This window comes from Manis pentadactyla, chromosome 6 (assembly GCF_030020395.1).
Source record: "Manis pentadactyla isolate mManPen7 chromosome 6, mManPen7.hap1, whole genome shotgun sequence".
Classification (NCBI taxonomy): domain Eukaryota; kingdom Metazoa; phylum Chordata; class Mammalia; order Pholidota; family Manidae; genus Manis; species Manis pentadactyla.
Window position 1 is genome coordinate 103,568,034 of NC_080024.1, and position 23,823 is coordinate 103,591,856.

General features: G+C 33.7%; 1 protein-coding gene across 2 annotated transcripts in view; it reads left to right on the forward strand.

The window, feature by feature from the left end:
- Positions 1-23,823, forward strand: part of SS18 (SS18 subunit of BAF chromatin remodeling complex) — a 102,303-nt gene that overhangs the window by 9,121 nt on the left and 69,359 nt on the right. For both annotated transcript variants that reach the window (XM_036914258.2, XM_036914259.2), the window contains exon 3: positions 5,449-5,533. In XM_036914258.2, coding sequence (XP_036770153.1) covers positions 5,449-5,533 — 85 coding nt within the window. The remainder of the gene's footprint in view (positions 1-5,448; positions 5,534-23,823) is intronic.

Sequence of the window (23,823 nt, forward strand, 5' to 3'; positions counted from 1 at the left end):
TCGGATAGTTTGCATTCTTTGTCTCATACTAAGCTTTGAAATCCATTGTGTATCTTACACATCATTTTGGATCAGCCACATTTCAGTGGGTCATGTAACTATCGTATCATACCACACAGCTCTAGAATATTTTATTTTCATCATTGCTTTGAGACACATGTGTCTTTACTAGACATCTCTGTTCTGCTCTTAAGAAGATTTTCCCAGCAACACTGGCTCTTGCTCTGCTAGGCTTTCATGCTGTGGTGGTCTCTTGTTCTCACTTGATTCACCCTTTATCTAATTTTGAGTCTCTCTCTCCATTACTTTTTGTTTTTCACCTTTATTTAAAATTACTTTTGAATTGAAAAAGTATTGGTCATTGTAAAAAGGAAATCATAAAGTAAAAACTTTTGTAGAAATAGGAGGAAGTCACCTTTTACTTCTCATTCGCATCTCTTCTCCACAGGGGAAACTACTTTTAGTGGTTTAGTACCTATCCTTCCAACGTTTTTCAGAGCCTTTACACATAGGCACTTATATCTGTATAAAGACATTGCGATAGATGTTTTGTTTTTAACAGGTTAGAATTTTATAAATGAAATGGCTGCGTCAGTGACCATGCGGAATTGCCAAATCACCCTGCAGAAAGATTTTATTGCTTTCTTCCAACCAGGCTTCAGAGCCTTGCTTTTCAGCAATCTCTGCCAGCCATCTTTAAAAAATTTTGGCACATCCAGTTGGTGAAAAGTGTTACCTTTCTAAAACTTTATTTTGAAATAATTCCATGCTTAAGAGAAAGTTGCAAAGATATTAGGAAATCTCTATAGGAAATATATAGGAATGTATAGGAAATTCTGTATGCCTTTCTCTGAAATACCTCAAATGTTCACTTGATAGTTACCCTGCTTTATAATTCATTTCTTCCCCATACTGTTTTTTTAAACATTTGAGTGTAAGTTGCAGACATGATTCTCTCTTATGTTCAATAACTTTGGTGGTATATATTATATAAAAACAAGAACACATTCATAAGTAATCAATATAATTGCTAAAATAAAGAATGCAATATTATTACCTAAGCTTCAGACCTTTTTTAAAATTTTGCCAGCTGTCCCAATAGTGTATTTTTTAGGTCCAAGGTCCAGTGCAGGGTCAGATGTTGCATTTAGTTGTCATATGTCTTTTGAGTACACTTAAACCTGGAACTTGTCTTCAGTGTTTCTGTAACCTTTCATGATGTCATTGTTGAGAGTACAAAGCAGTTGCTTTGTGGAATGTCCTTCATTTTGGGGTCTTGACTGGTGTTCCCTCTTGATTAGGGTCACATCAGGCCCTTTTGGCAGGAGTATCACAGTTGTGATGTTGTGTCCTCAGTGCATCCTTAACTAGCCCCCAAAAAGGATTTGTCCCAAAAGTTGTGACTTTGATCACTTAGTTAAAGTAGTGCATGTGACTTTCTCTACTGTAAATCACTATTTTTTTCCTTTATAATTCACCTGTACCTTGCTGGGGAGATAACTTGAGACAGACATGCTAGCTTCCATACAGTAATTAGAGTGTCCACCAATAACTCTTGGCTGAAACAGTTATTACTGTGGTGCTTGTCAAATGGTGACTGAGTCTATTATTTCCTTTACATTTTTTACTTGGAATCATACTGTAAGGAGGACATTTCCCATCACCTGCCCCCCATTCATTCATTCATTCATATATATATATATATACCTGGACTTAATGAATTCTTGTATTCTTTATGTTACAGTACTGTTGCTGTATTATTTACTTTCTTTCTCAAATTGTCCCAGTTGTCCACTGGAAGCTCATCAAGCTTTTTGATATGTCTCGATTATTTTATGAGCATTTTCTTATTGCAAACAAAATGTTCTAGGCTCATCTTGTACATTTTTCTACCCCAGTTTGGAATCACCTGTTTCTTAAATCTTGATTCTTTTTTTGGCAAATGCTAAAAACTAAACCTAAACTCATCCCTAAAAAGGTGTGAGTGCTAGTACATTACATCTTATATGACCATTTCCATTTCTTTTACGAATATTGTTTCTTTGATGAATCTTGTCTGTTTATATTTGAAAATATTCTTTTAAAAAAGTTAACAAGCTGATCTGCTTTCCTTGGTTAACTATGGATGGTCAGTCAGCAGTGTTACAGAGAGCACTACCTCAAGGTGTCCATGGGATAAAAGTTGAGAGGCTCTGATTAGAATAATCATTTTCACCTATGGCTTTTTAAAATACCAGTTAGAGCCAAGGGATTCTGTGGCATAGGACTAGTTTGGTCTCTTAAAGGACCCAGAAGTACATAACACGGATAGGAAATGTTTAGATCTGGAACTAACTTTTCCAACTCTAGTCAAAAGTTTATACCGTTTTAATCTTTATATTCTCAAGTTTTTGTGTGTATATGATCATCTCCTTATTGTGTATTGGAATGAAATGTGACTTTTCAGATTCATTTTTTAATTATGTCAGTAAATTTAATAGCGGTTATTACCTTATTCAAAGTAATTGATGTAGTGGCTCTTAGTGGAATTCCTAGGAAGTGGACTGCCTCTCATTTACTAAACCAGTAATTATGGATGTTTTGTAATATTTATTAGTAGTAGGAAGTTCCTGTCACCAGACGTAAAATACTGAGTATGTTTTACATCTGCCCTTAGCTTATATATAGTTGGTTTTCTTTATTAAACTATAGTGGTTTAAAAGTAAAGCATATACATTAACAAAGTAAACTGCTTCAGTGTAAAACTCTAGTAGTATTTATAGAATAAATAAAAAGTTTCTTAGGAAAATATTTTCTTTAATATTTATAGAAGAATCTACTGTCATTTTAATAGTCTTAGCTGAAGCTAGATTATTCTACAATATTTGCCTATTGCTTTCTAGGTGACATATAAACAAACTTTAAAAGAATATGAGTACATACTATCTTTTCATTAATGTTCTCTTTGAGCCTTGAATGATCTTAGAATAAGCTAATTTGATGAATTCTGTGAAAATACTGCAATTTTACAGAAAAGAAAACCTACTGAAGTTAGAAAAGTCCAGTTAAAAATAATCATTTTTACTTACTACCTTACATTAGGTAAAAAGATTTGGGGCTATTAGGGCAATTAGAGAAATTTGAATGGGTTCTGTGGATTAGAAGGTAATACTGTATCAGTATTAATGTCCTCATAATGATCGTTGTACTGTGATTATATACGGGAATGTTTTTGTTTTTGGGAAGTTGACACTGATGTTGGTTCTGTACACTGACTCACATGTGTGTGCTTGCATGTGTGTGTTGGCATGTGTGTTTAGAGATGGAACAAGATACACAAAATGCTAATGATGGGAATATGGAAGAAAGATACTGCAGAGTTCTTGATACTATTCTTGAAACTGTAAGTTTGAAATTATTTCAGAACTAAAAGTTAAAAGATTTGATTGATGATAGGGGAAATGTCTTAAAGCACTCCTTAAAAGACGGTGTATTTATAGATTTTTAGAACTCCGAAGGGACGTTAGAGATATACTCTAACTCCTATTACTTTACAAATGAGGCCTTAAGAGCGAGACAGATTAAACTGTATTTTAACATTGGTTTCTTTAGTCCTAAGCAGCATTACTAAAATCTTAAAGGGTCATGAGTAAACCATAATTCTCAGTAAGGTTTAGTATTTTTATTTTTGATAGGGTGGCCAGCAAATCTCATACATGAGTGTAAGGAAGCCGTACAAATACTCAGAGAAGAAAAGGAAAACTTGAAGGAGTGGAGTAGATGAAGTGGATTATGTCTTCTAATTAATAATGGCTGGTTGGTTTTAAAAAAATGGCAAGATTGTGGAACCCTGTCTTAAATTTCATTCAAGATTTATGTGGAACTGTGAAATGGTTCCAGCTAGTGGTGCTTATAGTGCTGTTTGAAGAATTTGAATAACAAAATTAATCATTATGAAGAACTCAATTCGAGGTAATAAATTGTGGTCCTTGTTTATATAAGGATCACTATAACAATATATCATGTCGATTGAGCAATAGTGTATATGTGAGCAGGAGTATTAAGAGCATAGACTTAGTTTTAAGCCAAAAACAAAAAGGGACACAAGGACACTTTGGAAGGTGTTAGGTATGTTTCTTCCCTTGATTGTGGTGATGGTATTACAGGTTTTATATTCGTCCAGACTCACCGCATTGTGCACATTAAATGTGTGTGGTTCTTTGTATGTTATATCTGTATGTATATACTCAGTATGTCTGTAAAAAGTAAACCAAAGAAGAGCATAAACTTGTTAAAGTAGGAAACTAAGGTGAGAAAGAAGATTTTTTTCCCTAGTCAGAAAAAAGTAGTGAAACAATTTGTTTCTAATAGGAAAAAAATAATGCAGCAAATATTTTATTAGAATTCCTTTCATGGTGTCTGTTTTAGAGAACTACTTCACCAGGGAGCTATATTAGAAGACTTTATTTAGCTGAATAAAGTTCTTCTGACTTACTTTCATTATTTTAATTTGTGTCTAGTATTTATTAGTAAATAAAATTCTAAAACTAACAATTTGATGCAGGATTTAAGTTTTTATTTTGGGGGTTAACGAACACTGGTAATTGGATAACTACTAATTTTAATCTGGTTTTGCCTCAGTTTCTAAAATTATGAAGAGAGGTTTAGCAAATTAATTCCATAAGTAAGATCACAGTAAACATGTTCAACCACTTCAGTGTACTATTGAGAACCTGCATAACTTTTAAAGTTAATCCTTAATAGTGTTGGTATCTTATTATTTCCTCTATCTCTGTGCTTTAGCATGTAATTTTTTTGTAATTGGAAACACCTATTTATTGTCTTCTCTTATCTGTTGAGTCCTAATAGATGGGCAGTGTAACCACAGTGGGAATCAATTATCAGTCACTGCTACGGGAGTGAGAAGGAAAAAAATGTGTGGTTCCTCCTTCTTTCTGACATTTTAGTGTAGTATGTTGACTGTTCCTGGGTTTGAAGTTTTTGGCAACATGAAAATGGCAGAGGGAAACTTACCAGTTTCTTTGAATTCCCTCATTCTAGATCTTTGGAAAAGCTTATATGTACTGTGTATGTAGCCAGTGTATGTCATGTTATTTCATTACTAAGCTATGCAATCTTGTGTGAGTTAACTTTCCTAAACTTCAGTTTAGTCATCTGTAAAATGGAGAAAATAAGATTTTACCTCATAGTGTTGTTTTGAGGATTAAATGAGATATGTAAGTATATAAAACAATTACAGCGATGGCTAGCACATGGTAAGATACTTGTTTATTCTCTTCGAATGTATTGGGAATCATTATTCAGAGGAACTAGGAAAAATTTGAAGTGCTGTTGATGTTTAGGTAACAAATATTTTATTAAACTTGAGAAGTAACTAGAATGCTGTTTGTTTTTAAGCAAATAGGAAGAAAATTATTTTTAATGTGGATGTTTGTTTCATTCCAATAGGTATCAGCAGATGTTGCATACAAACTTGGTCTACCTTGCTACAATAGCAGATTCTAATCAAAATATGCAGTCTCTTTTACCAGCAGTAAGTACCTTTAAAATAGTGTGAAGTAGACAATCTTTATAGTTATGTATGGTATAACACATTTTTGTTGAGTGTTTTTTAAATTTTGTTTAGTAAATCCTGCCTTCCTCTGAAAACATGAAGGTATTTTCCTATATGATCTTAAAACTTTATTGTTTTGCCTTATGTGATTTGAAAGAATTCACCTATAATTGATTCCTTCCTTGAGGAAGTTCTATCCATCTGTCCACCCACACACCCACATACCTTATTTATTTAATTTGCTACTGTACAATTTGTAAATAAGTTTGTAATATGTCAAAGCAAATCCCAGACATCATATAATTTCATCAGTAAATACTTCAGTATGCATCCGTAGCAGATAAGGACTATCACTCACTCAACAAAATTAACCAAATTTCTTAATGTCTTATAATATCCAGGCATTTTCAATTTTCACTGATTATTTAAAAAATTGTAAGTGTTTTAACGATGGTTTGCCACAGAATGCACACAAAGTCCACGTGTTACATTGGTTGGTAATGTGTTTTAAGTCTCTTTTAATCTATATGAGTTTATCTTTTTTATTCTCCATTTATTTGTTGAAGAAACTGGGTGATTACCTTACAGAATTTCTCACATTCTGGATTTGGCTGATTGTATCCTCACGGTCCTTTAACATGTTCTTCCATCTCATCTCTCTTATTTCCTATAAATTGTAACTCGTGGTCTTGATTGGAGTTAGGTTTGATTTTGTGTTAGAGTCTTTCCATTCTTGGTGCTGTGTATTGCCTATGGTATCTCATGAAGAAGAACATGTTTGGTTGTTCCATTTTTAGTAATATTAAGATTGCTCAGTGGGTACAGTAGACACCAGGCTGATCAATCTATTAGAAAGTTCCCCATCAACTGTCCACATAGTGGGTTTAGCAATCATTGATGCTTGTTGACCAGGCCTGTATTTCATTTTAGAATCATGGAATAATGAATTTCTCATTTTACAGTTCCTCTAGCATGTTATTAGTTATATTTCTTTTTTAAAAAATTAAGATATCATTGATAACACAGTCTTACGAAGGTTTCGCATGAGCAACATTGTGGTTACTACATTCATCTATATTAAGCCCTCTCACCACACCCCACTGCAGTCACTGTTGATCAGTGTAGTAACATGCTGTAGAGTCACCACTTGTTTTCTTTGTGCTATGCTGCCTTCCCTGTGCCCCTCTACATTATGTGTGCTAATCAGAATGCCCTTTGATCTTCCTCCCCACACCCTTCCCTTTGGTAACCGCTAGTCCCTTCTTGGAGTCTGTGCATCTGCTGCTGTTATATTTCTTTTAAAAAGAAAGTCTTCCATCAAATACTGGATTACATTGAAATGGAGAGTTCCTATATGAAAGTTACAATAAAGGCTTGATTCTATCCTTTCATCAGTTTTCAGAATAATGAGTTGGTTCCCAGCAACCTGCAAAGGTGACCAGTGCTTTTTATTTTATCATCATCCAAACTTACAGATTTTTATATTTTTAGTGGGTTAAAGTCTGTTGCAGTCATTCTTTTGGACGCTTAAGTTACCTTGTCTTTGGTCAGTGGGAGCCTCTTCATTTGGTTTCTGTGTCCTTCTGGCATGATTCCAAGCTTCTTTGCTTTCTGGATTTGAGAGATCAGACTGATTATATACCTACATATATATATATATATATATATTTTTTTTTTTACTTAAAAATTTTTTTATTAAGGTATCATTGATATACGCTCTTATGAAGGCTTCACAAGAAAAACAGTGTTATTACATTCACCGTTATTATCTAGTCCCTCCCCATACCCCATTGCAGTCACTGTCCACAGGGTGGTTATATTTTATGTCCAGAACTCTTCTGGCCAAGCTATTTCTTTAAGCAGTACTTTTTCAGTGGAAATAGGTATTTAGAGAACACAATTTGTGTTTTTGGAGGATTCATTAATACTGTGTTTTCATCTTTTCTAGGTAGTTTCAGTGGATAGAACTAGTAAAGACATTTTTTAGAAAAAGAAGTAAAATGCTGAATTAGTCGTACTTCTATTTCAGGAAAGGTTTTTTACTTAGATTTGATTTTATGTGTTAGTATCTCTTCTGTATTACTCTAAAAATCTTAGTACCTTACTGACATTATTATAGTTGCTTATTTGCTTTATATTACTACTTACATAAAGTAATTCTAATGTAAAAATACCAAGATTACCACTAACAATAAGATGCTTGTCTTCAAGATACATCCTAGTAGGCCTATATAATCAATAAGTTTTGTTTTGAATCTGAAATAATACTTTATGTAAGATTATTGCCATGAATTTGATTACCAGCTAGGTAGAATTTATTTTTGTGAATAGTGTGAGGAGTAAGTTAAATTTCATTTGTTTTCATATGGAAAGTTCAGATTTATTTATCGGAAAAGCAAAATATCTTTTCTCTATTTTATCATTACCACCTGTATCACATATCAGATGTCCATGTATGTGTGGGTCTGTGTCTGATCTCTGTTCTGTTCCATTAGCCTATTATTTATAAATTCCATGAACTTGTCACTCTTGTCATAATCTAATAAATCTTGATACATATTAGAGAAATTCTTATTCCTAATTATTTCAAGAATATCTTGGCTATTAGTCCTTTGCATTTCTGTATACATGTAAACATTGGCATGTCCTGCATAATCTTGTGATTTTTATTGAGGTTAACTTGGTTTTAAATCAGTTTGGGAAGAATCGATATCTTTACAATACTGAGTATTTCAAATCATGTTCATTGCATATATTTTTGTTTATTTAGTCCTGTAATATCTGCCAGTGAACTTTTATGATTTTTCCCTGCAGAGGATTTACACACCTCTCATTGGACTTACTGCTAAGTACTTATTATTTTTTGAGACAATTTTAAATGGCGTTTTTGTTTTTTTAGTTTTATTTTCTAACTGCAGTTGCTGTTTACAGGGAAATGCAATTGATTTTTAATTTCACAGTCTTGTTCCAACTCCTATTTCTAAAAATTTCTCTGTAGATACTTCCAGTTTTCTGTATTCACGAACATATGATTTGTGAATAGTGAGTTTTGCTTTTTCTTGCCAATCCTTATACCTTTTATTTCTTTCTCTTGCCTTACTTCTCTGGCTATGACCTCCAGTACATTACTGATTAGAAGTGGTGATAGAGGACATCCTTGTCTTGTTCCTGATCACAAAGGGAAAGCTTTCACTGTTTGACCATTAAGTATGATGTTTGTTGTAGTTTTTTTGTAAATGCTTTTTTATCAGATTAAGGAAGTTTCCATCTGTTTCTGTTGTGTTAAGAGTTTATGTCTTGAATGGATATTAAAGTTTATTAAATACCTTCATTGCATCTAATGAGATGATCATAAGTTTTTTCTTCTTTAATCTGTTAATGTGGTAAATTACATTGATTTACTTTTTAATGCTCAGTTTTGCCTTCCTGTAATCAGCCTACTTTTTCATGACCCTATTGGGTCATGATACTTAAAAAAAAATTGCTGTATTCAGTTTGTTAAAATTTTGGTCAAGTGTTTTATGTCTGTGTCCATGAGTGTAATTGACCCTTAATTTTCATTTCTTATAATGCCTTTGTCTGGTTTTTATTTTGAAGTTATGCTGGCTTTGTAAAATGAGCTGGAAAATTTTCCTAGTTTTTCTTATCTGAAAGAATTTACATAGTAGAGCTGCTATTTCTTAAAAGATTGGTGTAATTCTTTAGAAAAGCCATTTGGGCCTGGAATTTTCTTCTTAAGAAGGCTTTTATTTACTTACTCAATTTCATAGGACAACTTTTATTTTTCTATATTTTATGAGTTGCCTGTTTTGGAAAATTGTGCTTTTTAGTATTTTATTTGAATTTTCAAATTTATTGGCATAAAATTCATGAAATAATTGTATCTTTTTAATGTCCTCAGGATCTGGGGTGGTATTTTCTTTTTAACATACTTTATTTGTGCCTTTTCTTTAAGACATTTTTTTCATCTGTCTTGCCAGATGTTTATTATGCTTCTTTTTAGTCTTCAACGAATCGATTTTGGCTTTGATCTTTCTCTGTTAAAGCATTTCTCAAACTATTTGTTCCCAGAACCCCGTTATACTTATGAATGATTGAAGACTGATGAACTTTATGTGAATTATATATATTAATATATTTGGAAAATTTTCTCAGTTTTTACAGTACAGCTAGAAAAATTAAAAAGTATTCAGTAGTTTAAGATAAAGTGATAAACCCATTGCATGTTAATATGAATAATATTCAAAGAAAAAGTATCTTTTGAACAAATTTAGTGACATGAATGGCAGTGATCAAAATTTGCAAATTTCTTTTAAAGTCTTGTTTACTAGAAAACAACTGTATTCTCATATCTTCTTCTGAATTCAATCTAACTTAATATATTGGTTGACATAGAATAAAATCCAGTCTCACACAGATATGGAATTGGAAAATGAAAAAACATCTTAATAGCCTTTTCAGATAGTTGTGGATAATCTTTGGTAGTACAGCTGATGGTAACACGTGTTTTTTTAAAGATTAGTTGCAGTGCAGAATCTAAAACTGTATTGATACATTTTTCTTATTTTGGTATACTAAGTTAAGGTTCAATTGATCTGTCTTGCATTTTGGATGGATCTTTTTAATCATGCATGGTTTTGTAGCATCATATTTTGGTCATTCAGAAGATACAGATCCACTGAGTGATGCACATCTTCCACATGTTGACATAGTTCATTTTAAGATGCTGAAACCCACATTTGTTGAAATCCCCACCAATCTCATCAGAAAAGTCTCTAAGTATTGGGATACTGTCAAACCGAAGACAATAGAGAAAAGTTTGGCAAATTCCCGGTTCTTGCTTGAAAAGTCAAATTTGATCATTGGCAGCAAACACTGTTATTTGTTTTTTAGCCTATGTTCATTTTTGAGAAAGTGTCTGCCAAATTCCCAAGCCTGCATAAGTATTGTTTGTCTAGCAATTGTTATTTCAAGCAAAAATGGGTTTTCATGAAAACTGTATCTAGACCTGTGAGCAACTCAGACACAAAGTGCTTTTTCTCTTTGATTTGCAACAGATATGTTTATTATTCCCTCATTTTTTCACACAGGACGTTTAACTGATATGGAGAATTTATTAAATGATTGATTTTTACTGCTTCATCAAGGACATCCTTAAGTGAAAATGATTTTTTCTTCTTTTTAACTGCTAGTCTGACAGTCAATAATACACTGATTTACAGTATATCATCTTAGTATTATTATAGAAATAGTTTTGACCTTTTGAACTTCCTTAAAAGAGTCTTGAAAACCATACTTTGTGAACCACTTCTCTTTTGTATGGTTTGTGTTTTAATTTCTCATCTTTATTATTTCTTTCTCTGTTTCTCTTTTATTTTGCTGTTTATTTTCTGAGTTTTGGGATGAATGCTTACTTCATCAGTTTTCATCCTACCATACTAATAAGTGCACTAAAGGGCATAAATTTTCCTCTAATCATAGTTCTTATATGGAGTATATCTATATTTATTCAGTTCTAAATATTTTCTAATTTTCATTATTATTTCTTCTTTACACATGGGTTAATAAATACATGTTTTAGTTTCCAAACATGGAAATTTTATCATTTTATTTTTCTTAGTTATTTCTGGCTTCATTGCATTGTATTTATATAACATTTTATATGATTTCAGTTCTTTGGAATTATTGGAGATTTGTTTTATGGTGCAGCATATGGTCAGTTTTTACAAATGTTCCATGTATATTTAAAAAGAACGTATTTAATTCCTGAGTGCAGTGTCCTATATATGTTTATTAGGTCAAATGTGGTCACCTTGTTTTTTTTATTTTTTATATTTTTTTTACTTTGGTATCATTAATCTACAATAACATGAGGAACATTATGTTTACTAGGCTCCCCCCTTCACCAAGTGCCCCCCACAAACCCCATTACAGTCACTGTTTGGTCATTTTATTTTAATCTTTTTTAGCATTACCGATTTTTTTAAACCTTTCCAATCTTTTTCTATCAGTTACTGAGAGATGTATGTTTAAAATGTACATGTGTAATAGTGGGATTAACTCTTTTAAAATTTTTACTTAATACATTTTGTAGCAGTATTAGGTGCATGATATTTTTGAAATGTTATAGCCTTCAGATTCTTTATAATATTTGTCATTATGAAGTATCCCTTTTTAATAATGTTTTTTGCCATTATGTCTACTTATTCTGATATTAGTGTAAATCAGTCAGCTTTCTGTAGTGTTTGCATGGTATATCAACCTGTTTCCTTGTGTTAGAGATATGTTTTATGAGCAGCAAGTAGATTTTTAAAAAAATCCAGGCTAGCAATCTTTGTCTTAATTGGAACATCAAATCCATTTATATTGAACTAATCACTCATATGAGTTTAAACCTACCATTGTAAGTAAGTGCACTTTCTGTTTGTCTCATTTGTTGTACATTCCTTTTTTCTGTCTTTTTGTCTTCCTTATAATTAATTATTTTTTTATTCCTTTTTTTTCTGTGCTAGTTTGGTCATTATATACTTATATATTTACTATTTTTCTATATTCTTAGTATACTTATTGTGCAGTTTATAATACGTAGCCCAGAAAATTCAAGGATCTTCAGATACTTTATTCCCATTCATTCCTTTAGTGACTTAGTTGTTACGCATTTTAAATTTCTGTATGTTTACTCAAAAATGACAGTTATAACTTTTTTTTAAAGCTAGTATTCACTAGAGTTGTTGTCATTGTTACCATTTCTGAAGTTTCTCATTCCTTCATTCGTTTACAACCATTCATCTCTGATAATTTTTTTCTTTCTCCTTGAAGAATGTTTTTCAGCATTTCCTTTTAGTACCAGTTTGCTGGTGACAAATACCTATGGGTTTTTATGTTGTTCTGGTGATCTGAAAATGCCTTTATTTCACCATCATTCTTAAAGGATGTTTTTGCTAGGGGAGAGTCTAGGTTGACATGTTAGCACATTAAATTCATCATTCTATTGTTTTCTGGCTTGTATCTATTGCAAATTCAGTTGTCAGTGTGAATGTTACTATTTTGAAGGTAATCTGTTTTCTTCGTGTTGAAGTTTTTTTTGCATTGTCTAGAGTTTTCTACATTTTTACTATGATGTCTTAGATGTGGATTTCTTTTTATTTATCCTTGTTGATGTTTGTTGAAATTTCTGAAATCTGTGGATTGATGTCTTTCTTCAGCTTTGAGAATTCTCAACTGGTGTTTTAGGTTGTCTAATATGCCCACAGCAGCTGTACCCCGCAAGTTTAGGCCTACTTCTCTGGATATTTTTTCTTTTCCTGGTTCTTGGCCTGATTATTTTTTACTACTTTGTTTGTTCTTCCAAATCTTTAAGGATATTTTAAATATATTTAGTCCAGCTTTTTTTGTGGAGGGTTGTTTGAATGTCCTTGCTTTGCATTACCTTAGGTAATGAGGTTAAGAGGCTGACATTTCCCCATTGTATATCCATGGTTCCTTTATCGTATACTAATTGACCATATATGGTTGGGTTTATATCTGGGCTCTCTAGTCTGTTCCATTGGTCTATGGTTCTGTTCTTGTGCCAGTACCAAATTGTCTTGATTACTGTGTTTTTGTAGTAGAGCTTGAAGTCAGGGAACATAATCCCCCGAGCTTTATTCTTCCTTCTCAGGATTGCTTTGGCTATTCAGGGTCTTTTGTTGATTTTAATTTTTGAAATGTAAAATAAAACCTACATATGGCAAAAGTTGTATAATTGAGATTAAAGATAATAGATGATAATTCTACAGTCTAATACACGCCATTTTGGAAGTACTATATATTTAAAGTGTATTTGAAAGACAGTGTTCTGAAGAAGTTATTAGTTCTGCTCTTGAGTACTAGGGAGTTCAAAGGAGGTAACCCTGTAGTTTGTAGAGAACTGATTAATGGGGGCACATTTCTCTGTATAGGGAGCATTTTGCATGTATTGTTGTCTATCTTGTCTTTTCAGAGTCCTAGAAAAAATCATGTTGTTTGCTGGATAGTATATATAAAATCCAGAAGACTACTAATATATTCCAGATATATAAAGAGATTGGATAAAACTTATTGTAATTACTCTTATATATTATATTAATATATATATTAATATATTATAAGTGTTTTTTTTTTTTTTTTAGATAATTATTTTTTATTGAAGGGTAGTTGACACACAGTATTACATTACATTAGTTTCAGGTGTACAACACAGTGATTCAACATTTATATACATGATAATTCTAAGTACCAGCTATCACCATACCAAGTTGTTACAATATTTTGACTATATTCCTTATGCTATTCATTACATCCCGGTTGCTTATTTATTTTACAATTGGAAGTGTGTACTTTTTCTTGGTTGTTGTTGTTAGGGCATCTCTCATATTTATTGATCAAATGGTTGTTAACAACAATAAAATTCTGTATAGGGGAGTCAATGCTCAATGCACAATCATTAATCCACCCCAAGCCTAATTTTCGTCAGTCTCCAATCTTCTGAAGCATAACGAACAAGTTCTTACATGGAGAACAAATTCTTACATAGTGAATAAGTTACATGGTGAACAGTACAAGGGCAGTCATCACAGAAACTTTTGGTTTTGCTCATGCATTATGAACTATAAACAGTCAGTTCAAATATGAATACACATTTGATTTTTATACTTGATTTATATGTGGATACCACATTTCTCTCTTTATTATTTTTAATAAGATGCTGAAGTGGTAGGTAGATACAACATAAAGGTAGAAAACATAGTTTAGTGTTGTAAGAGAGCAAATGTAGATGATCAGGTGTGTGCCTGTAGACTATGTGTTAATCCAAGCTAGGCCAGGGCAATAAAACATCCACATATGCAGAAGATTTCTCTCAGAACAGGGGGGTGAGGTTCTAAGCCTCACCTCTGTTGATCCCCAATTTCTCACCTGATGACCCCCCTGCGACTGTGCCTGTCTTAGGTTGTTCCTCCCTTGAGGAATCTTACCCGTCTCTGGCTAACCAGTCATCTTCCGGGGCCATACAGGGAAATGTAAAGTTGGTAAGTGAGAGAGAAGCCTTATTGTTTGAAATGGTTAGCTTTTTATTTCTTTGCATATTTATGCCCTGTGGCTTCTATGCCCAGCATTTGTCTTGAGGTATCTTTACCACTTGGAGGAGTTATGATACTCGGTAAATTTGATATGAGGCACGAATTCTATTTAAGAATTCATTGTAATTAGGAAGGAAGAAGAAAAGCTATAGAAGTAACAGGCGGGAGAAAACATGGGAAGATTGATTATTTCTTTGACATATCTTCTTGTAGAGTAACTTCAGCATGTATATATTTTAAGCTACTACTTAAATTGCGCACACACATTAACATAATAGGAGTATAGTTACATAACCAAAGCATACCTGTAATTACCAGCCATCTCCAGTGAAACCAAGAAAACCAGTTAGGCACCCTAGGCATTTGTGAAAACTTATCAATGATATGATGGTTATTATCTAACTGAATTTGAATAGTTTGAGAAAAATCAGACAAATTAAAACAACCCATTCCTGGGCACTGTTCACATCCCATATGTTCTTTTAACAGTAAATAGTCTGTAGTTGTAAGATTTTGGAGCGCTACAATTTGCACTTCTCCTAATTCTTGGTTGAGTTCCAACAGTATAGATCCAGTCAAATTTGTTGTTTTACTGTATGCACAGGCCAGCTTAGATATCTCCTTCATTCCCATGGCAAGTCCAGGAGCTGGTGGGATGAGTGCATCTACAGCTGTAGCAGTGCGTGGATCTTTGTTGGGGTTTTTTGATGATCATCTTCTGGCATGAGTCTTCCCGAGAGTGCTGATGTTGGAAGTTCTCTTTCATATCGTTTCTTAGTTCATTTTCGGGGTAGCCAAATTAGGCTTTGATCCTCTGTATAAACACAAACAGACCCTTTGCCTACACTTTTATATGTCCTTTATATCATTGTGTAGAACTCATTAGAGGTCACCACATAGGAACTGCATTTTTTTTTTTAATCATTAATCTACACTTACATGACGAATACTTTGTTTACTAGGCTCTCCCCTATACCAGGTCCCCCCTATATACTCCTTTACAGTCACTGTCCATCAGCGTAGCAACCTGTTGTAGAATCACTACTTGTCTTCTCTGTGTTGTACAGCCCTCCCCTTTCTCCCACCCCGCTATGGATGCTAATCTTAATACCCCCCTACTTCTCCCCCCCTTATCCCTCCCTACCCACCCATCCTCCCCAGTCCCTTTCCCTTTGGTACCTGTTAGTCCATTCTTGAGTTCTGTGATTCTGCTGCTGTTTTGCTCCTTCAGTTTTTCCTTTGTTCTTGTATTCCACAGATGAGTGAAATCATTTGGTATTTCTCTTTCTCTGCTTGGCTTGTTTCACTGAGCAAAATACCCTCCAGCTCCATCCATGTTGCTGCAAATGGTTGGATTTGCCCTTTTCTTATGGCTGAGTAGTATTCCATTGTGTATATGTACCACATCTTCTTTATCCATTCATCTATCGATGGACATTTAGGTTGCTTCCAATTCTTGGCTATTGTAAATAGTGCTGCGATAAACATAGGGGTGCACTGATCTTTCTCATACTTGATTGCTGCATTCTTAGGGTAAATTCCTAGGAGTGCAATTCCTGGGTCAAATGGTAGGTCTGTTTTGAGCATTTTGATGTACCTCCATACTGCTTTCCACAATGGTTGAACTAACTTACATTCCCACCAGCAGTGTAGGAGGGTTCCCCTTTCTCCACAGCCTCGCCAACATTTGTTGTTGTTTGTCTTTTGGATGGCAGCCATCCTTACTGGTGTGAGGTGATACCTCATTGTAGTTTTAATTTGCATTTCTCTGATAATTAGCGATGTGGAGCATCTTTAATGTGTCTGTTGGCCATCTGTATTTCTTTTTTGGAGAACTGTCTGTTCAGTTCCTCTGCCCATTTTTTAATTGGGTTATTTGTTTTTTGTTTGTTGAGGCGTGTGAGCTCTTTATATATTCTGGACGTCAAGCCTTTATCGGATGTGTCATTTTCAAAGATATTCTCCCATACTGTAGGGTTTCTTTTTGTTCTATTGATGGTGTCTTTTGCTGTACAGAAGCTTTTCAGCTTAATATAGTCCCACTTACTCATTTTTGCTGTTGTTTTCCTTGCCCGGGGAGATATGTTCAAGAAGAGGTCACTCATGTTTATGTCTAAGAGGTTTGTGCCTATGTTTTCTTCCAAGAGTTTAATGGTTTCATGACTTACATTCAGGTCTTTGATCCATTTTGAGTTTACTTTTGTATATGGGGTTAGACGATGGTCCAGTTTCATTCTCCTACATGTAGCTGTCCAGTTTTGCCAGCACCATCTGTTGAAGAGACTGTCATTTCGCCATTGTATGTCCATGGCTCCTTTATCAAATATTAATTGACCATATATGTCTGAGTTAATGTCTGGATTCTCTAGTCTGTTCCATTGGTCTGTGGCTCTGTTCTTGTGCCAGTACCAAATTGTCTTGATTACTATGGCTTTATAATAGAGCTTGAAGTTGGGGAGTGAGATCCCCCCTACTTTATTCTTCTTTCTCAGGATTGCTTTGGCTATTCGGGGTCTTTGGTGGTTCCATATGAATTTTTGAATTATTTGATCCAGTTCATTGAAGAATGTTGCTGGTAGTTTCATAGGGATTGCATCAAATCTGTATATTGCTTTGGGCAGGATGGCCATTTTGACGATATTAATTCTTCCTAGCCATGAGCATGGGATGCGTTTCCATCTGTTAGTGTCCCCTTTAATTTCTTTTAAGAGTGACTTGTAGTTTTCAGAATATAAGTCTTTCACTTCTTTGGTTAGGTTTATTCCTAGGTATTTTATTTTTTTTTGATGCAATTGTGAATGGAGTTGTTTTCCTGATTTCTCTTTCTGTTGGTTCATTGTTGGTATATAGGAAAGCCACAGATTTCTGTGTGTTGATTTTGTATCCTGCAACTTTGCTGTATTCCGATATCAGTTCTAGTAGTTCTGGGGTGGAGTCTTTAGGGTTTTTTATGTACAGTATCATGTCATCTGCAAATAGTGACAGTTTGACTTCTTCTTTGCCAATCTGGATTCCTTGTATTTTTTTGTTTTGTCTGATTGCCGTGGCTAGGACCTCTAGTACAATGTTAAATAACAGTGGGGAGAGTGGGCATCCCTGTCTAGTTCCCGATCTCAGCGGAAATGCTTTCAGCTTCTCGCTATTCAATATAATGTTGGCTGTGGGTTTTTCATAGATGGCCTTTATTATGTTGAGGTTATAAGTGTTTTTGTATGTGTGTAAATTATTTTGCTGAACTATGTCAAATGAGTGAATGTAGCTTCCAGATGTACTAGAGAATCCAAATATTGTTCCTTTGTCATTAATTGAAAATAATATATCTAGCTCACCTCTGCAAGGAGAAGAATTTCTTTGCTATGTATCTAAGAAAGAAAAGAAACCAAGTGTTGGAAATTACGTAACCAGTCTTGCATGTAATAAACACAGAGTATTTTTACAAGGCTCTAAAAGATTTTTTATATTAGCGAAACAAACTGAACAAATCAGTATTGAGGGTAGTTTCAAACTGCTACAGCTTAAATGGTTGAATTCTATACTTTTGAGTGAGGTTGAATTTTATATATATATATATATGCATATAAATATAAAGGATAATGCCTACAGTAGAATAAAAGATATCACAGGATAGTGTGACTGTACTTAAAAAGCTATACATATATATACCTGTAGATGAGTTTTTAAAAAGTTTCTAGAGGTATGTGTATCAGGCTTTTAGCAGTGGTTCCCATTTGCATTGTTTCTATTTTTATAATGATTACACATTACTTTGTAATGTAGTCAGATTGGTATAGATTTAAAAATAATTTAAAAATAAATTCAAGATTAAACAAATATATCTTTCTGTTTCCTAATAGATGGTATTAATACAACCTAAGAAAGGCTTAGAGTCCTGTCTCTCTATGTTTCAGGAGGGAATTTAATTGGGTTTATTTTTTAAGTATATTCCAGAGAATTCTGGTCTGGAAAGCATTTACTTTTTATTCTTTAAGATTATAGGGATCTGGTGTGACTGTGTAGTAATAAACGTCATCAGGGTCAGGTAGAATTAGTTTTTAAGAGCCGAGATAATCTAATGTTGGGTTTGGTACGGTGGGAGTGTTTGCTTTTTCATAAAATAAAGGTCGAATTTAATGGGGAACTTTTTACTAAAACTGTGGAGAGAGTATTGTTAGTACGTGAATCACTCTTGGGCCTATTTCTTAGGAAGTCTAGAGAGTCATTGTGTTGTGAAGTAGGTGGGAGATACTTGTTATGGAAGTTCAACTGGTCAGGTTTTATAGTAAGATTGAATTCTGTATTAGCTATCTTTTTTGGAACAAGATGACATAATAACAATTGAGATTATTAAATTGAGGAAATGGAGTGGTAAGGTCAAATGCCTGCATAAATTTAAGGCTACCCATGGTGGCATTCTGGAATTTTTCATGGTAATGAGTGAAAAATCAAGGAGATCTTCTTAAATGGTTTCAGATATGTGTAGAATTTATTTTTGGAAGACTGACTTAGGACTTGGAAGTAAGGCAAACATGATACTGAAGGGGCTTTTGGATCCATTCTGAGTTACCTAATCAAAGCTCTTTCATTTGTATGTATAGTCATCTACACATAGATGACTTAATACATATAGTTAATAGATGTAAGTGAGCTATTAACTTTTCATCACATTTTATGTAAATATATATCTCCTATTTTGAGTAATAATTATTTTTAAATCTATTTCTGTGTGTCATTTTAGTGCCTCCTTGTGGGGAACTATATTAATGCTAGTTATACCAACAAAGGTTGTGTAGATGAAAAGTTATTAAACTAAAAATTAAATTTTGCTGTGATATTCTTATATTTTAAAGAAACACTGAATAGTCTTATAGTCAAAATTTAGTTTCACAGTGATTCATTTAAATTTGAGAGTTCATTTATTTACTAAATATTAAATGCCTACTATGTGTTCAGGCTGTACTTAGCTACTTTTTGAAACATCAGTGAACAAAACAGACACATATTCCTGCTCTCTTGGATTTTATGTTCTACCAAGCAAGGCAGGCATAATAAATGATTAAATCATGTAGTTTGTTAGAAGATGATAAGAGCTATGAAAAAGGGAAAAGAAAAACAGAGCATGGAGATATGTACTGGGAATGCTGGAGGCAGGGGAATGGAATTTACAATATGAAATAGAGTGGTCAGGGCAGACCTCATTGAGAAGGTGGTATTTGCGCAGACTCGAGGAAGAGTGTTTTAGGCAGGAAACAAGCAGTGGAAAGGTCCTGGAGTGAAACTCTGCCTGACTTTATCAAGGAACATGAAGGGGGTTGTAGCTTTAACAATAAAGTAACGAATTTGTGTGGACAGATCTTACGTGTAGACTCTTGCAAGGACCTTGATTTTCACTCTGAAATTGGAATCTTTTAGAGGATTTTGTTCAGAATAATTGATACATTTTTTAAAAACTCATTTTGATTACTGTGCGGAGAATTATTATAGAGGAGCATGGTTTGAAGCAGGGAATCAAGTAGGCTACTGGAGTAATCAGCATGAGAGATATGTGAAGGTGGCTTGTTACTAGACTGGTAGCAGAGGAGGTGGTAGTAGAAGTGGTCAAATAGAGGGTATATTTAAAGGTAGAGCCCAAGGGATATACTGAAAAGTGAAAGTGGTGGGGCGGAACATGAGAAGAAGAGAGGTGTCAAGGATGACCCCATGGTTTTCAGCAGAGCAACTAGAAAGATGGAATTGCCATCAACTGAGACTGTTGGATAAATGGATTTGAGCAGGGAGGTGGGCATACAGGATTCGGTGTTGTAGATTTTAAATTTGAGATGTCCTGTAGACTTCTAAATGTTAATGTAGAGATAGTTAAGGCAATTTTGACATTTAAAAAACATTATGAAAGTTACCACAAAGATACTGGTCCCTAATTTAATTTTGAAATGTGTTTATATTTATATCATCTATATACTAGATGATTGGGGTCTGCAGTGATAAGCAAATAACAATCATGGACCCATTCCTTATAGAACTTAACATATTGTGCAGTAGACAGACATTGATTAATTACACAAACATTTCAAATGGCAGTTGTAGTAAATACTAAAAGGAAGGGCATCTAGGAATGTGGGAGCAGATAATGGGCCTGGTTGTTCTGGTGGCCAGGGATATCTTGTGGAAGTGACATTTTAGGTATAAATCACATATAATAAAATGTATTCAATTGTATAAATGGGTGAATTTTGACCAGTTCTTCTAAGTACTGCTAACAGTCCAGCTATAGAGCAATGCTATCATTGCACAAGAGTTTTATCATTTTTTTACTTCTGTATGTTGTTTAAGAAATATCTTGTATCAAGGTCATGAAAATATGCAGTGTTTTCTTCTAAAAGTTTATTTATGATGCATTGCAAATTAAAGTTGTGTATGATCTGAGCTTGAAGTTAAGATTCATTTTTTTGTTTGTGTGATACTCAATTGATAGCAGTACCATTTGTTGGAAAGATCATTTATACCCATTGAATGTCCGTTGCTTTGTTGTAAATAAGGTAAGTGTGACTCTGTTTCTCAATTGTGTTCTGTTCTGTCCATCTCTTTTTCTGTCCTTGTACCAATCACATACCTTAATTATTGTAGCAGGTGGTGGTGATCTTAAAGAGTGTTCTGGCTATTGTAAGTCTTTTTATATTTCTGTTTAAATTTTAGAAACAGCTTGTGAATTTCTGCAAAAAGCCTACTGGGATTTTGACTGAGATTGCATAGACTCTCTAGGTCAACATTGGTGCAACTGGTATTTTCACCTTATTGAGTCTTCCAGTTAATGAAGGTGTCATACCCGTCCATTTGATAAACTCTTTAATTTTCTGAACAATGTGCAGTATAGAGGTACTTTACATCTCCTTTTAGAGTTAATCCTAGCTATCTATTCATTTTTGCAATACTATTGTATACACTATCATTAAAAAAATTTTACGTTCTAGTTGTTTTTTGGAAATATATAGAAATACAAGTGATTGTATTTATTGACCGTGTATCTAGTTACCTTATTTATTCTACTTACTTGTTAGAGATTCTCTTGGGTTTTCTATGCACTCAATCATGTTATCTGCAAATAATGGTAGTATATGTCTTCTTTCCCAATCTTTATTCCTTTTTGCATTTCTTCTGCTTAACTTTTTTCTTTATACTCTTGGCTTGTTTGTTGGTTTATTTATTTTGTTGAATAGACATGGTGTTAATGGATATTCTTGTCTTATTCCTGAATTCAAGGAGAAAGAGTCCAATATTTCATCAGTAAGAGGATTTTGGCTGTAAGTTTTTTTGTAAATTAGATTAGATTAAGGTGCTCCTTCCATTCTTAAATGTTAAATTTTCATTGAATGGGTATTGAATTTCATAAAATAATTTTCATTTGTCTATATGGGAATGATTATATGGATTTTATTTTGGTAATTTGGTGAGTTAAAATGATTAATTTCCAAAGTTAAATCAGCCTGCATTCCAGGAATAAATTCCATTGATTATATAATGCATCATCTTTTTAATATAGTCTGGATTTGATTTGCCACAATTTTGTTTAGGATCTTTGTGTCTATGCTCATGAAAAATATTGACCTTTTCCATTTTCTTGTCAGGTGGTATTGGAGTTTCAGCAACCTCATAAAGAATTGGGAGTTGTCCCCTTATTTGTGTTCTCTGGAAGATTGCATATGATTGAGTTCTATGTTTATCTATATTATTTCCTTCATTGTATTACTTTGGGTTTGATTTGCTGTCTTTTCCTAGCTATTGCAGATAGAAGCTTATTTCATTAATTTTCAAACTTTTCTTAAACATACCTTTTAATAAGCATTTTAAAGTTATAAATTGTCCTTTTAGCATAGTTTTAGCTGCATGTCACACACTTTGATGCTACATTTTCATTATCATTCAGTTAGAAATTTTTTCTAATTTCCATTGTTACTTCTTTGTTGACTAATTTCCATTGTGACTTCTTTGATTTAATTCCACTATTTTCAGAAAACATGTTCCATATGATTTCAATCTTTTGTTATTTATTGACTTGCTCTATGGCCCAGTATGTGGTCTAATTTGGCCTGTATACCTTGAGTACTTGAAAAAATGTGTAATTATGCAATTGTGTATGGTATTTTTTTGGTTTTGTTTTGTTATCATTAATCTACAATTACATGCAGAACATTATGTTTACTAGGATCCCCCCTTCACCAAGTCCCCCCCACAATCCCCATTGCAGTCATTGTCCATCAGCATAGTAAAATGCTGTAGAATCACTACTTGTCTTCTCTGTGTTGCACAGCCCTCCCCATGTCCCCCCTCCACATTATACATGCTAATCGTAATGCCCCCTTTCTTTTTCCCCGCCTTTATCCCTCCCCTTCCCACCCATCCTCCCCAGTCCCTTTCCCTTTGATAACTGTTAGTCCATTCTTGGGTTCTATGATTCTGCTGCTGTTTTGTTCCTTCAGTTTTTCTTTGTTCTTATACTCCACATATGAGTGAAATCATTTGGTACTTGTCTTTCTCTGCCTGTCTTATTTCACTGGGCATAATACCCTCTAGCTCCATCCATGTTGTTGCAAATGGTAGGATTTGTTTTCTTCTTATGGCTGAATAATATCCCATTGTGTATATGTACCACATCTTCTTTATCCATTCATCTACTGATGGACACTTAGGTTGCTTCCATTTCTTGGCTATTGTAAATAGTGCTGCGATAAACATAGGGGTGCATCTGTCTTTTTCAAACTGGGCTGCTGCATTCTTAGGGTAAATTCCTAGAAGTGGAATTCCTGGGTCAACTGGTATTCCTATTTTGAACTTTTTGAGGAACGTCCATACTGCTTTCCACAATGGTTGAACTAATTTACATTCCCACCAGCAGTGTAGGAGGGTTCCCTTTTCTCTGCAACCTCACCAACATTTGTTGTTGTTTGTCTTTTGGATGGTGGCGATCCTTACTGGTGTGAGGTGATATCTCATTGTGGTTTTAATTTGCATTTCTCTGATAACTAGCCATGTGGAGCATCTTTTCATGTGTCTGTTGGTCATCTGAATTCTTCTTTGGAGAACTGTCTGTTTAGCTCTTCTGCCCTTTTTTTTTTTTAATGTCTGAGTTGCTTTATTCACAGTTGGTATTTCTCTTTTTTTTTTTTTTTTTTTGTAGAT